Source organism: Podarcis vaucheri (assembly GCF_965113315.1).
Source record: "Podarcis vaucheri genome assembly, chromosome: 17".
Classification (NCBI taxonomy): Eukaryota; Metazoa; Chordata; class Lepidosauria; order Squamata; family Lacertidae; genus Podarcis; species Podarcis vaucheri.
The window spans coordinates 31,548,718-31,565,293 of record NC_138755.1 but is presented as its reverse complement, the minus strand read 5'-3'; the positions used below and the strand labels follow the sequence as shown (position 1 = coordinate 31,565,293).

The 16,576-nt window shown below is 40.3% G+C and overlaps 1 protein-coding gene across 14 annotated transcripts in view; it reads right to left on the bottom strand.

Moving 5' to 3' along the window:
- Positions 1-16,576, bottom strand: part of NRG1 (neuregulin 1) — a 499,123-nt gene that overhangs the window by 125,522 nt on the left and 357,025 nt on the right. For 12 of the 14 annotated variants that reach the window (XM_082204833.1, XM_082204832.1, XM_082204836.1 and 9 more), the window contains 3 exons: positions 15,353-15,536; positions 10,697-10,821; positions 1,299-1,349 (listed from right to left, as the gene is read on the bottom strand). In XM_082204833.1, coding sequence (XP_082060959.1) covers positions 1,299-1,349; positions 10,697-10,821; positions 15,353-15,536 — 360 coding nt within the window. The remainder of the gene's footprint in view (positions 1-1,298; positions 1,350-10,696; positions 10,822-15,352; positions 15,537-16,576) is intronic. The other 2 variants (XM_082204818.1, XM_082204820.1) reach the window with 1 other exon arrangement.

The following is a 16,576-nucleotide window of genomic DNA, read 5'->3' as shown; positions in this document are numbered from 1 at the left end:
CCAGAAATTCAAGGGTTGAAAAGAATCACTTTGTTTTATTACATAAATTGGCAGAAAGTGCAAGAAATAAAACACTTCCTGGCTCATGACAATTGGACTTTTGGTTTCACAAGAAACAAATGCTATGTTTAGATGGTTCTACAAACAAAAAATCTGTAACATGTAGCTCTTTTAAAAATATCCATGCTAGGACGGGAAGGCCAAACCAAGAGGCAAGTTTAAAGAAGCTTCAGATTAGCCAGTGTAACGTGCGGAAGTTTTAGAGTGAATAGAAACTCAACTTGAATTAGTTTAAAATGTAAAACACAAGAACTGATACAGACCAGCTGACAAATAATTAAAAAATGACTCTGAAGACTAGTTGAAATAAAGAGAACTAGGAAAGGAATCAGGATTGTTTAGGCTTCTGAAACTGTATGGAAAATGAACATAGGACCGATTAAAAACGAGCCAAGAATAGACTGAAGACAATTTCAAAATACACATTAATGTTGCGAAGGAATCCTTTTGCTCTAGTTCAGAAATGCTCCCATTTCATTCTATAGCCAGGCTCTGTTAAACAGAGGTGTCTCAGAAAACTGGAAGTCCTACGAAATTGACAATTCAGCAGAACAAGCAGCTGCATGCAGTATGCACATTAAGTACAGGTACTTATCAGGGAGGTGGAACTCAATCTTGTGACATCATAAAGAAAAGTTAATAGAAAACCTGAATGTGTCCCCCATTATAAATACCCTGAGAACCATCCCAAGGAAGGCAGATCTAAAATGCTTCCACTAATATAATATTTTATAAAGCATGCATGTTCCTAGAAGGGAAGGATATGCGATATTAACTATAGAAGCAAAAGACCTATTCTGAGATTGCTTTTTCACAACTTCCAAAAGCACTAAAATTCAGCACTGCCATGCTACAAGAAGGCACATGCAACAGCAGAAGAAATTAGATGCATCTACATACTGGGCCAAATAAGAAAGATGCCATTATTAAGGAAGAAGAAAGGATGAACACCTAGCAGGTTCCAAGTTATAAACAGTGATCTCTAGAGCCCTACTGTAAGGGACTGGCTGTTGCAATGGGCAACCCAAGACCACATTTAAAGATGATGGTGGCACTAAACTCCAGCTGAGGTATCACTACTGTATTAAACAAAGTCAGAGATATAGATCCAGGAAATCATATTGATTCCTTTTTTCTCCCACATGCTGAAGATCCAGTAAGGTAAACTGTAAAGATGTAGAGAAAGGCTGAGCCTGTAGAATTTGCTTCAAGGAGGCAAACATTTCAACTTGACTTACGTGAGGATGTGTTTGATGCTTTTGTCAAAACTGGTATCATGTTGGTGGGTTCTGCAAAACAAAACAAAAATGAGAAGCAGTTACACATGCCAGGGCATTGCCATGTGTAAAAGGCTGTGTCCTGATGAAACTTGCAGGGAAAGCAAAGTCAAATTCTAATATAACCCAAAACGTCTAATATAATATTTTTTTTTGAGAAACAGGGAAGAAATGAAGACCTAGTTCTTCTTAGGACAGTGAGTGAGGTTTGGTTTCTTGCAACTCTTCATTTGCCTTAAGAAAATTACACCTTATAAGTGGATAGATCAGAACAAGTATCATATCAATTAAATATCCTAAATGGCAAAACTGAAAAGGGTTGACATAAGTGAAGGCTGTGTAGAGTTTGGCAAGCCAAGTCCTGGTGAATTAATTTTACTCAATTGCTATTTTGCTTCTGTCTGTTCCAACATGGGGAATTATATTAGAACCTGGAAAATGATAGATATGTTCTCTATCTGGAACACAGAGTTGAATCACATAAGATGAAATTCAACAGATATAGATGTGCGCAAATGTCTTGTACAAAAAAAGGGAGGGGGAGAACAAGGCACAAGTATAAGATATGGGAGACCTGGTTTCACAGAAGTGTTTATTGTGGGCATCCATTGATCTCGAGAGACAATGGAAAAGTGTACCACCCAGGGTAAAGTCAAACCATTGGAGAATTACAGCACCTGCTCTGGCTCTACAGACCAGTATGGGAAAGACATGTTTCATTGCCACCGGGGCAGATGAAGGCGTCTGGTTTCACTGGTCCAGGTGCACTACAGCGTTTCTTCTCTCTGCACTCTTCCCAGTCATTTCTCCTCTGGTCACGCAAAAAGCATCTAGTTATCTTAGATGACCACAAGCTGAAGTTGAGCCAGCACTGCAATATGACTACTAAAAAAAACCTAATGCAGTTTTAAGCTGTGTAAATAGAACTGTACAAAGTAGCAAGAGTTTCACCCTATTCTGCGTTGGTCAAGCCACATCCGGAGTACTGGGTTGAGGTTTGGGCACCAAATTTTAAAGAGGGCACTGACAAGTTGGAGCACACCCAGAGAAGGGGGACAAGGATGCCAATGACCTGAAACCTATGAGGAGCAGTTGGAAGAGTTGGGTATGCATAGCCTGGAGAGAAAAGGCATTTGAGGGGGAAACATGGTAACAGCTTTCAAATATCTGAAGGCCTGTCACACAGAAGATGCAACAGACTTGTTCTTTGTTGCTCCAGAGGACAAGACTAGGAGCAGGACTAGACCTTCTAGGTAGAAATTGCAGGAAAGCTGATATTTGGATAAATTTTCTAATGGTACAAGCTGTTTGACAGTGTAATCATGAAGAGAACTGTAGACTCTCCTTTGCTGAAGCTGAACATGGTGGATAGCCATCCATAAGTAGCCATCTATTAGGGATGCTGTCATTGCATCTGCATTGAGCAAGAGGTTGGGCTAGATGACACCCCCCCCATCCAAGACCTAGAATGCTATTCATGCAGAAGTGGTACCAAAGAAAAAATGTTTTGAGTGTCTATTTTCAGAATTGATTTTTTTCCAACTAATGTAGTATCTCAATGAGCACACATACAAAAATACTTCAGTTAATTCTGGACACTTAACTCTTGTGTAACACATGAACCCTTTGACAAAGCAACTATATATAACCATTAGTCACCTCCCAAGATGATTGCTAGGGTTGTTCTTAGGGATACCTGAATAGACAAGTCTTTCAATTAAACTGTAAACTTTCAACTTGTAGTATGAAAAGCCATAATGCATGTGTATCTCACCTCTCTATATGAGCTAAATGGTGTCTATAGTTCAACATGAAACATGAGAAAAGACATGGGTAATCTTATTTCAAGATGCATCAGGGTTTTCTGGCTTAGAATGGTAAGAGCCAGCAGAAGAAATTTCAGACATTTGAAGGAATGAATATGCCAGATGGAATATGATAGATGTAGTTATGGCAATCCAATTCTTCAGATCTGCCAGACTCTTAGAAATACTGAATGCTATGCAAAATACAAGGAAGTTCCTCTATTAATTGTACTCATTCCCAGTCATACAAAGCCACTAGGTGTCCACACAAAATACTTTTATTACTTCTCTCCAATGTACAGTTCAAGGCTTCCAAGACTAACATACAGCCTCTCTTCCATCCTTGGGGATGCTGTAGAGGGCTCCAGATTACCTGTTTATTGAAAATTCATCCTGATTTAATTGCACAATGCTTATGCAGAGGTTAGAGGAATGTGTCCGGTCTTTATTGAACATCTGTTCTTATTTGTTTTCAGGAAAGTAATGCAACAATGAGCATTCTTCGTGATTTGCTTGTGTAGTGTCTTCGAATTAATCATTTGTTCATCCCACATTTTTCATTGCATTTCCCCGTCACTTTCCTAACAAAAAGTCCAGGGTTTTTTTTACGAAGCACATTTCTTACAGGAAACAAATGTATCATTCAGCCAAATAAAGGCCAAGCTTATAGAACCAACTTAAATATTAGTGAGCTAATAATATACACCAAGTATTTAATTTGATAGTCACATGAAGTTCAGTCACATAGACCCTGGGATAGTAACTACTAAACTCTATCATTACCACATTTATGTTACAGCTGGTGTAAAATCACTGTTCTAGGAAAAGCTAGTTCTTGGCTCCATTAGAAGAAAACAGGAATGGGATAAACAGAAAACAGGAAGAAGTTACTTGAAGGAGTGCAATACTTGCTCCAGTGCTTGCCAAAGGCAGATGGCAACAAGATTTCTGGAAGAGCTACAATTGCCTTCTAAATATTTGCCAGCCTTCAAGAAATACACAGAACCATTGTCTTCCTTCATCTATGTTCACAACAGCAAAGCATTTCTTCTAAGGGAGCCAATTCATAATTCAATCTTTGATTGAAGCACCACAAAATCCCCTGGAAATGAGAAATGTTCACCCGTGCGTCTTCCCCTTCTACAGGTGAGCAGAAGGAATAAGCATATATTTAGAAGAAAATGAGAAAACAGATTAAAGATGGTATCTGTAGCCTAAGAAATCCTCAGAAAAGTTCAGCCACCCTAGATACAATCAATTGTTCTAGCACATAGATTTGGCTAGCTGATGGAGAGGAGTTCCTTGCTCCCACAGGAAACTCAGGAGGCATGACTCCTGGAATCGGAACAAGTCCTCTGCTCAAGTCCTCAAATAATCTATTGGTTTTTTTGTTTTCTTAAAACCCTAATCCATGGAGGAGGATGAATGATCTTTGGTCAACTTCCTGTTAACAGCTGTTTAATAATTTAAACTTATTTACGAGCCACATTTCAAACTTTTCTGAGGGGCAAGGACCAGTTCATTTTATAGGCAGGCGTGGCATACTAGAACTATCAATATTATTCTAGCTTTAAGCTCTTGAAGCTTAAATACAGTAGGTAACCAATCCAGTAATTATCTTATTCAAGACAAGAGATAAAGCTGTAGCTCAGTGGTAGAGCACTGTGTTTTGCATGCAAAAAGGTCCCATGTTTAGGTAAAGGTCTAAACCACTAAGCCTCTTGGGCTTGCCGATCAGAAGGTCGGCGGTTCGAATCCCCACGACGGGGTGAGCTCCTGTTGCTCGGTCCCTGCTCCTGCCAACCTAGCAGTTCGAAAGCACGTCAAAGTGCAAGTAGATAAATAGGTACCGCTCCGGCGGGAAGGTAAACGGCGTTTCCGTGCACTGCTCTGGTTTGTCAGAAGCGGCTTAGTCATGCTGGCCACATGACCCAGAAGCTGTCTGCGGACAAACGCTGGCTCCCTTGACCTATAGAGCGAGATGAGTGCCGCAACCCCAGAGTCGTCCGCGACTGGACCTAATGGTCAGGGTTACCTTTACCTTTACCTTTAAAGGGCCCCTGGATGGTTATGTCCAGTCAAATCTGATTATGGGCTGCGGCACACCATCTCCGCTTTCAGGCCAAGGGAGCCAGCGTTTTTCCGCAGACAGCTTTTCCAGGTCTTGTGGCCAAAATGACTAAACTGCTTCTGGCGCACGGAACACAGTGTCCTTTACCTCCCAGGTTCAACACAACCGATGCTAAACATTACTATGTATTTTGCTGCTCAGCATGCATTTGGACACTTTCAATATAGGGTCAGCAGACTTTGCATCATGGTCCTTAGGGCAAGGAGGTCTTTGCCTATGTTAGGATACAAGTGGATGACAATTTTAATCAAACTAGAGGACTGAACCTTATACAACTGCACTGATTTTAACTACTCCTTGATTTGTTGGCTTCTTGGAATTTTCAAGCATTGCTGGGTATGAGGCTTGCTAGCCCTTTCCATACAAGTCTAAATATAGATTCAAATTTATTACTTTTGGCACACATACCTTAAAATGTTTTCCTTAATTTATAAGAGATGTTATCAGTGCCCTTCATTAGAGTTTCATAAGATACTTACAGTGTAACAAAACCCTCACAATAAAGGTGTAGCAAGACTCTTTGTAGAGAAAAAAAGTGACAAATTAGTTGGTGAAAAGCAATTATCATAAATGTACCTAAGCCTCAGTGTTTGCTATTTATATCACCCTCTTGGAGAACTTCACATATCTTTCCTGACCTCAATTACTCTCTCCTAAGGAGGGCTGCATTTTGAAACATGGCAAAATAACACTCTTTATTGTAGTTTTTAAGAACAGAGAACCTATTAGCATTAAAAAGCTAAATATGTATGTGACCTTTAGTTTCCCCCCCTGATTCTATTAATTGGTTTCAAAATATTATTTATTTGAAGGTGACCTAGGTATCCAAATACCTGCTAGTAAGGCAACCTTATCAGGAAATACTTGGCTAAGTGGAAATAATATTCCTGGGAGGACAATAAGCTGAAGGGTAGATGAGACTGCCAGCATCACAACAGCTAGCAGAAAAAAGGAGAAATAACCTGTGATAAAAACAGAATGAACAGCAGCCTTATTAAGGGGAAAAATCTTTCAAATATAGATGGAAAAGGCAGCCTCTAGAACATTCACATGCCCCTGTTGGGAAGGAAATCCCAAAAAGAGCTTGCCTTCATGCAGATCCTCCACCTTTAAAACCTAAAGAACAAGATGGTGGTGAAAGAAAAAAATGAAGAGACAATGTCAGGCATCATCTGCCCCATATACAAAAAAAAGTGTATTTTCCTATATTGGTCAGTATTTTGATTTTCAATATGATTCAAATTGTATTTTAAACTAATCGTTTGATTTTGAGTTTTTAATGTATTATATATTTGGTCTTAGCCGCCCTGAGCCCGGTCTTGGCCAGGGAGGGCAGGGTAATAATAATAATAGTAATTAATGACCACAATCCCTTCCTCCCCCCGCAGGATCCTTCATGCAAAGCTGTGGATTAGAGCAAGTGTGCTGTGCAAACCAGATTAATGGGCAGCAACGGTACATTCACCGAATTGTACATCGCTCTCTTTGAGATTAATGGAGATTAATACCACTTTCTTGAGATGAAATAGCCTCCTTCAGAAAAACAATACAAAGCATTCCCAACGGATAACCGGGAGTGTTAACTTTTGACAAGCAAAATCACAGAGCAATACAGAGCTATCTTGAAACAACTCTCTTTTCCATTCAAGAGAGAGTAGAATGTTCCACAGTTATTCGGAGATTTTTCAGAGTGAACAAGGCTGAGCAACAAGGGGTCTGTAATTGTCAAAATCAACTGACAACTACAACAGGGGTCTTTGTAGACCTCTGTTACTATTCTCTCCATGTGCACACCAACCTTCCAGTTGTTGTGAACACAGTTATCGCTCTGATCTTCTACTTGTTCACCCCCTGACCAATTGTCTTGAAACAGTCCTCTCAAATTGTGTACAATTTCACCAGTTCTCCAATTAGATGTTGAGTGAAAATAATAACATATACTGTAAAAAAGGCAAAGGTAAAGGACCCCTGGAGGGTTAAGTCCAGTTAAAGGCAACTATGGGGTTGCGGTGCTCATCTCGCTTTCAGGCCGAGGGAGCCAGAGTCTGTCCACAGACAGCTTTCCGGGTCATGTGGTCAGCATACCTAAACCACTTCTGGTGCAACGGGACACCATGATGGAAACCAGAGCGCACCGAAATGCCATTTATCTTCCCGCCACAGCAGTACCTATTTATCTACTTGCTTTCGAACTGCTAGGTTGGTAGGAGCTGGGACAGAGCAATAGGAGCTCACTCTGTCGCTGGGATTCGAATCGCCGACCTGATCAGCAAGCCCAAGAGGCTCAGTGGCTTAGACCACAGTGCCACCCGTGTCCCTAGCATACACTGTACAGAGTCTGCAAAAGTAATGTCGGAATTCAGGGCAGTATGATAAGCTCCACAATTGCAATAGACCAGTGGGCATGTCTCTAGATAGCTTAGCCCTACCCAATGCAGTACTCTTTATTATTGTCATAATATAAATCCAGTAATAATCACTGCAAGTAATTGTTTTACCACCATGTTCCGGGTGGTCCACTGATAAATCTGGCTCAGCTTTAATCTTATCATATCCAAGTCCTTCTCTCATACACAAAAACAAATTTTAGCCTGTTTCCTCAAAAGAGTCTGAAACAGCAAGTGCCAAGTATTATTGTTATTAACATGAAAGATGGTTGCTATGGTTGTACTAGCAAGCAGTTATGGAAAATCAGAACCTTTTATTGGAAAAATGTATTGTACAAAGTATTTTCTTTACATGATCAAAAACTTGTCATCTTGGTTAGTTTGCATTTCTTAGTAATTATGCCAATTTTATTTAGCTATAGTATCTTCAAGGCCCTCACTGCTACAAAAATGCAACTGTAGCAAATGATGTGTGTATTCTGGTGGAATTTTTTGATGTACCTTTTAGGTTTCTGAATGAGATCCCCCACATATTCTACGATTCTTTCCCCATTTCTTTGGCTAGAACACAGTATGGGAATAACCTTATTCTCAGGCATGTGTCCATTTATCTGAGTCATTACTTCAGCCTAGCATGTCTGGCTTAGTCCTGACTCTCTGGGATATTGCTCGGAACTGGTAAATCTATTCCAAGTGTGAAACGGTGCAGATTTATGAGCAAACAACTCCTTTATGCATGGGAACTATGTAAGTTTACAAAGAAAAATAAAAATCTGCTCAACCCATCATTCCAATATTTATACAACAGTAATCCAGCACAATAATTAATGTAGTGACAGTCTAAAGTACCATGAATATTGTTACTTTATTTATTTTTAGGTATCTTTTTATAGTTCATCTGGATTACATGTATACAGATCAACACTTTAATGCATTTATGGTCTGCATGGAAACTACCTTATTAATATCTGAGAAATGAAAGCAACAGTGAGCAAGTTGAACAAGAACTCCAGGAGAAACTCCTCAATACCTTCATCCTTGAAAATATTGTAATTTGGGTAGGAAAAAAATGAGGAATCAATCAATATGCTACCACACTGATGCCCAAGCCACCCGCATACCTGATTGCCTAGCAGCTTTGACAATATTCAATAATATAGACAAGGTAATGACTCCAGGCTTCGTTCTTCCTTATGGTAATGTATGAATTGGTTTAAAGATTTGAAGGAGGTTGGGGAAGGGTTGCTGCTAATAATCAAATGTGTATACAGGTAGATCACATCTTATGCCAATTTCCCTTACGCCATTTGCAACTTTATGCGGATCGCCAAAATTTAATTAAATTAAAAAGGGGCGAGGGGGCGGAAAACTTGCCTGGAAAGGCCACCTGATATCTCACAAGACCTTCCCAAAGCCCAGTAAGCAATGAGGTTACAAAAGCTACCTGCTTTGCATGGGAGGAAGTAAAGCCTGCTCAGTACTGGGTTCAAACAGGTTGGGATGGTAGCACAGGGCTCTTCCCTAGGTCAGTCTGGCTTTTTTCGCTTATACATGCAACGGCCAGCAACATAATCCTGCATAATATGTAATCTACCTGCATGTGGTCCAGTATATGGAAGAACAATGTATTTGGTGGCGTAAGCAAATTCTGGGAAAGGTAATACAGTGGTATCTTGGTTCTCGAACAAAACCCATTCCGGAAGCCTGTTCAGCTTCCGAAACGTTCAAAAACCGAGGCACAGTTTCCCATTGGTTGCAAGAGCTTCTTGCACCTAGCGGAAGCCATGTCACACATTTGGGTATTAATATTAATATTAATATTAAAATTTCAGTTGTTTAGTCCAGAGCTTTAGTTTATGCAAATTATAGAACACATTAGCACCACTTGCGATTAAATTTCAGCTACTTCAATGGACCTGCGACCATAACTATAAGCTTTGTATCAAGCATGAACTCATAAGCTATACACTAAAAAAGCATGTAGAATTACAGTAGTGACCAAAGAGTCTAGTATGTGGCTTTCCCTTCTAAACTACATTTTAAAAAGGAGCATTTCAAAAGAGTTAAATTCTTTCAGGTTTTACGAAGTTTAATGAGCCCAAAGTTCCATTGTGTTCTGGTGTGTTTAAATACAGACATATTGCTGCTGTCAGTATGTCTGAGTTAGTCCACTTAAAGAAACAATATGGCAACTTGTGTATATATGCCAAGAGGCTCATAACCAGAAGTACTGGTATAAAGATTATGCATATTGATGGAGTAAACAGAACCTTTAGTATCTGCTGAGATAAGTAAAGCAGAACAAAGGTTTAAACATACATGTTTCTTAGTTCAGAAAGACCTATTTTTGGCCTATTTTCTGCTCTTCACAATCACAAATCTAAATTACATTCCTCAAGAAAAGGTAATGCATTTAACAATTCCCTTTATCCCTCATATAACTTGTATTGCAACAATTCACCTAATGAGGACAGTAACTGACCAAGCACCCACATGCTTAGAGATAAATTTGTCAATTTTGTTACCTGCCCAGAAACCAGAGAGACACCGAAAAAAGGGGGTAGGCATTTTAGCAGCTAGGTTGAAGACAAGCACAGCATGAGAAAATGGCCTAGATTCTAAATGCCAACCCTGACAGACTGATTCCACACTTAAGAAACATGCACACACTTATCTGCAGAATATAACAGATACGCTCAAATACCCAGTTTTAAAAAGTGTATTTTTCATGAGTGCTAAATATACATTTAAGTTAGGTTTTCAGAGTTCTAAGTTGCTTCAAGTTATTAATAAATAAACTAATACAGACAGCACTCGGTTACATTACTCATATTTTGAATAATACCATACCATTTGGAATTTATTTGTGCCTACATTAGGTGCTTTTTACTACCTACATTCAGCAAACAAGTATTTTTCATTTCAGCGTTTTTTTATCTGAGTTAGGCTCCTCCATGTGATCTTCCACCCACGTTTTGCAAGAAAGCCTACTTCTGAAAGCACTTCCAGATAAAATAAAAAGCACTGGTGTCTTACCATTGGTGTCTGTAATTGTTACCCGAGCTCTCGCGCTGTCATTCCCAAGCCTGTTGCTTGCTTTGCACGTATATTCTCCAGCATCAGCCAGTGAAGCCCTAGAAATGCGAAGTTCTGAGAATGTCCTAAGGGAAAACAGGAACAATAAGGATTACAACCACTTATACATTACAACAGCCTCCTCCAACTTACAGGTGTTTTGGATGACAAGTCAAATTGTGCCTGACCATTGGCCATGGTGGCTAGGTCTGATGGGAATTGTAGTCTAAAACATCTAGAGGGCACGAGGCTGTGGAAGGTTGCACTATAACACAAGCAGTTTCTTTGCATTGTTAATTAATTTCCATTGGAGTTGGGAGAAAAAAAGAGAAAAGTGGGTATTTTACCCATCTAATCAAAACCAAGCATTTTAGGAAGGTTAGCACATTTAACTCTCTCACTGAAATAAATGGGACTGCTGGAGAGTTTTACAACATTAGTTTCAGGCTTTCAGTTTTGTAAACTTAAAAAAAACGAAAGCTGATTCTTAGGATTGTCTTCTGCACTGGACAGCATGGTTACCCACCATGATTTATACATCTTCATGAAACTATTCCTCAAAATTATTCAATGCTTCACTTCCAGCTCCTCCTAGTGACCTATTAAGGCCTCCAAATCCATATTGGAAACCACTTAACAGCTGTTGTTATGTTGTTCAGATAATTTGGGTCGAATGCTTGATAAACGTACAAAAACAGCAGCAACAGTCAGTGCCATCTAATATATATATATATTTAAAGACAAACCTCTATGAAGTGTTCTAACTGGAGTAAGAACTCAGAAAGCCACCCCAAGAGTTTGGCCGTTACAAGATATTGCAAGTGAAAAATAATCCACAGTACATACAGTGGTACCTCGGGTTAAGAACTTAATTCGTTCCAGAAGTCCATTCTTAACCTGAAACTGTTCTTAACCTGAGGTACCACTTTAGCTAATGGGGCCTCCCACTGCCGCCGCACTGCCGCCACGCGATTTCTGTTCTCATCCTGAAGCAAAGTTCTTAACCTGAGGTACTATTTCTGGGTTAGCGGAGTCTGTAACCTGAAGCGTCTGTAACCCAAGATACCACTGTATCTATTCACTGCAGAGCAGGCATGTTCAAAGAAGAAAAGGCAGCTAAAAGATTGTATATGTGAGTAGCCACAGTCACTTTCCCATCACCTTTGAACTCTGGGGGCCTGTCAACTGGAATAGGTGTCTCTGAGGAAGAACTAGAAGGAAACTACTCTGACTGTGCAACGTGTTGGGCGACTCACGTGCCATCCATCCTCAGTGGTTTCAGTTCTGATTTTCACCAGCCAGGTGAAGCAGTACTAACAAGTAAAGGCTTCTGGGAATTCTGCTCGCAAATGGGGGCAGGGGAAGAAATCACTGCTTTTGGCTTATTATCGCTTTTGAAAAGATAACACATATTTGTACTAAAAGTTCAGTACAATTATTTTACACGCCATCCTCCGCTGGTTTCCAAGTACAGTAACAGTGTGCCATTCGTTTTGCATTTTAAGGGTTCAACAAACCAATAGCCTTTGGCGGGGATATATTTTGCCCATCCTTAAAAAAAATATGAAAACAAATGGTCACTTCAATGCTGCAAGAAAATTCAAAAAGAGATGCTAAAAATTAGGGGTGCTTCATCCATGCAGGGCAACACCACTACTAACATGCCACAAAACCATCTACTGGTCTCATTTGCAAATAAATAACTAAATTCCAGATATGCCATATTATCTGAACTGGGCCCATGGTATATGGATTTTTGTTAGAACTTTGAAATACAGAAAAAGAGAAAATAAATGACCACAGGGACATCTCCCTGTTTTCATGGTGGCCATGACATCCCAAAAAAGGGCTCCTAAGGTGATCTCAAGATGCATGTTGTAATCCCCTAGAATCAAAGTCTGGGTTCCTGCCCCATCCTCTTCCCAGAACCATGTCACCCTTGCCAGCTCAGAGAGGGAGAATGTTGGCGACTTGTGGTGGGTGGCACAACCAAACTCTGTCTTTCTCTGGCTCAATACGAGGTACAACTTATTGTACCTGACTCCTAAGGAGACTAGTTCACTAGTGAGAGATTGCATCCCTAATGAACAATGGCAATGCCCTTCCTGACCCCCCTAATCTGCATTGGTAGTGCATGAAGTATCCTGGAGGAGGCACAGTTGAGAAAGTACAGGTGTGAGGTCTCCTCCGCCAGCCTTCCCTGCATAGGCGTCTTATGCAAAGCTCTTAAAAATACTTTGGCCACGATCAATCAGACTCAGTTTGTGGTTGCAGACTCTTACCAAACCATTTGTCACTACCTTTGACACAATGACAGATGAGGACAACAGAGCATTTATCTGGTTTTAATTGTAAGAAGCAAAAAATGTTTTGTGTACCACAAAAAAAGGTTAAGTGCTTTCTTTGATTCTGGCTGCTGTGTGGGACTGAGTACTGCAGCCATGACAATAAGCACAGTAAGCTTTCCATATGTTAGTTCTTCGAAATGAAGCTATGAAAGCTCTGTTCTTTCTCACTCTAGCAAATGACATATGCCAAGATCAGCAGCATGGAGGACATATGTGCCTTGATACTTGATCCAATAGCATTTGAACAGGAAGAACTCACTAAAAACACCAATGTTTCATGAATCTGGGAATCCAATGACATGAAACTAAAGTACTGTAGATTCTGGCATATAAGATGAATTTTTAACCCCGGAAAATCCTCTAAAAAGTCGGGGGTCGTCTTATACGCCAGGTATGGGTTTGCTGGGCAGCGGCAGTGGGCGGTGGGCTCCGCGCCGGGAGGAAGCTGCCTGGCGAAGCTGCCCAGCGATGCTAAGCTGGCTTCGCTGGGTGGCTTCCTCCTGGAGCAGAGCCCGCCACCCACTTCTGCTGCCCAGTGAAGCTGCCACGTATAAGACTGGGCGTATAAGTCCACCCCCCAAATTGGCAGCTGCCCAATCGCCTAATACAGTGGTGCCTCGCAAGACGAAAAGAATCCGTTCTGTGATTCTCTTCGTCTAGCGGTTTTTTCGTCTTGCGAAGCAAGCCCATTGACGGATTAGCGCTATTAGCGGCTTATCTGCTGATCGGATCAGCTGATAAGCAGCTTAGCGGCTTAGAAAAAGGGGGGGGAGGAAAAAAAACCAGCAGGAACTCGCAAGACATTGTCGTCTTGCGAAGCAAGCCCATAGGAGATTCGTTTTGCGAAGCACCTCCAAAACGGAAAACTCTTTCATCTAGCGGGTTTTCCGTCTTGCGAGGCATTCGTCTTGCGGGGCACCACTGTACGCCGGAATCTAGGGTATAAGCCATCTCCTTCCCTTCCTCTGTACACGCTGACATTGGGCCACTGTTCAGGTGAGGCATATGACAGAATTTAAGTTATAAAATGTAACTGCTGCAAAGGAAGAACCAAGGCATATTACTACCTCTGGGGAAGACTAGGCAAAGCAAGGCTCAGCCAACTACTGTACTAATATTTCTGTCTCGCAAAGCATAGTGTGGTGGTTAGAGAGCGGAACTAGAAACTGGGAGAATAGGGTTTGAATCTGTACTTGGCTATGGAGCTCACTGGTTGACCTTGGGCCAGTCACTGCCCCTCTCAGCATAACTTGTGGTGATTAAGTGAAGGGGGGGGAGAGAGACCATGTACACCACCCTTAACTCCTTGGAGAAAAGGGTGGGATATAAATTCAATGAAAATAAAGCACTGTAGGAATTAATGTGCACCTTTACTCAAATATGGGAGGCAGACCTCAGACTTGCCTGCACACAAAAAATATAATTTTCTTTGTGAAATGCTTATTTTTCAAGTGGTTTGCACTAACATTTTAGCTTCATGGTCACTCTGTGAGGTAGGTGAGGCAACCAACTATTTATGAGATTTATTGAGTTTCATAGCTAAACAGGGTTTTTAAAATGCCCAAATTGGATAATGTCATTGTGGTATGATAGTAGCTTTGGATATGGACATCACCATTATTAATGATTAAAAACTGACCCAGCCACATTAAGAAAAACTGGAGCTAACACCCATGGACCTATGCATGAGATCAATCACATATTCACAGACTCTGCTAATAGTGTCTAGGCCAGCCTTTGCCAACTGGTGTTCCCCAGCTCAGCAAATGGAGGGCATCTGGGTTAGCTAATGTTGGTCTAGGTCCATGAGCATCCAAGAGAGGATGGGAACGTTTTCCTTTCCGAACACAGCACAACACCTAGAAAGAAAATAATGAAAAGCCTCAACACCTTCCTCAAAGAGTTATTATGTTTTGTGTGCCCAAAGCACTGTGGATGCAAATCTTCCTAACTGGGTTTAAAACAGTTTGGTTCTTTCAACAGATGCTAATATGGATAATAACTATAAAGCAATGTATGCACCTTGGAACAAATATAAGGATTATATAAGAGCTACAATGTTATTATTATGAAGCAAGATATAACAGCAGCACCATCATAAAACCATTCAGTGAAACTGAAGTGACAACCTATTTCCATTCATTTGCACACATCACAATACACTGTTGGGCACAAGGAGGTAATTAATGCAGTAGATGCCCACTCTGTGGTGAATAATTCAATTTTCCTCTTACAACTCAGCTTCTTAGATACATCACTATATACTTACTTTTGTTTTTTGGGGCTCTTGATCTTGATGTTCTCCGGTCTATTTTTTTTTGTTATTTCCTTTTCATTTTTTAACCATTTGAATTTGAGAGAGGTGTGCTCAGAAATGGCTTCACATCTGAGAATTAATGTTTGACCCACAACTGATTCCTGGCTTTTCATCTCCTTCAATTTAGGAGGCACAGCTAAAAAAGAAAGAAAGAAAAAAGAATGTTTAAGTGACTAATTAGCTCTTGTTTTTCCCCTTTCAAAGACAAAAGGTGACTCATCTGAACAATTCAGGGTGTTCTAAGATTCATAAAGATCATTTGACTTTTTTTAAAAAGAATGAGGAGAGGGGTGGAGGAGTCAAGCATCAAGAGCCAGGGAACAAATGAGAATCACTAATTTATGGTAGCCATGTGGATATATTAAGAGTATTATCACATACAAAGAAGAAATTGTACTTTAACAAAAAGAAAAAGAAAAGTTTATGCAGATGTTCAGTGTAACCAAAGTTGCATGGGTTCAAAAATAATGTTCTTTTTAGCATGTCTTTAAAACATCTATTTCTACTTGGGGAGGTGAAATATTTTGCAGGGAGACTAATTTAATTGGATTATAAAGCCACATATTTATACAAGCATCTACTGCAAAGTAGCAATGAATAGATGGGAGATACAGGTATCTTTCCACCACTTCATCCTAAGGTGATATCGGTTAGTAGTATACCCATGAACATATGGGCAAAAGTAAGGGTACAGCTAGTGAATTAGCTATTACACTAAACTTTTAAATAACACATATAAAGCATGATTGCCCCCTCTAATCTGATGAATGGTAAAGAAACTAGGTGAATTGAGACGTGCTTCATTTCCAGTTGGTGACTTTGGCTTCAAAACCCCCCAAACCCAAAGCACTTTAAAACTTTTTTTTTAAACCCTCTATGAACTTTCAAGAATACAAACCGTGCAGATGGCTCTTAAACACTTTGTGTTAATGTTGAGCAGTGTTTCCCAAACTTGGGTCCTCCAGCTGTTTTTTGTGGACTACAACTCCCATCATCCCTAGCTAGCAGGACCAGTGGCTAGGGATGATTGGAAATGTAGTCCAAAAACAGCTGGAGATCCAAGCTTGGGAAAAACTGATGTAGACAATCAGCCTGTAGCACATGTGCATACAAAACCAACAGCTAATGGTGCACTCAAACTGGAAAGATGCATGTCAGTTGATTGTTGTGTATACA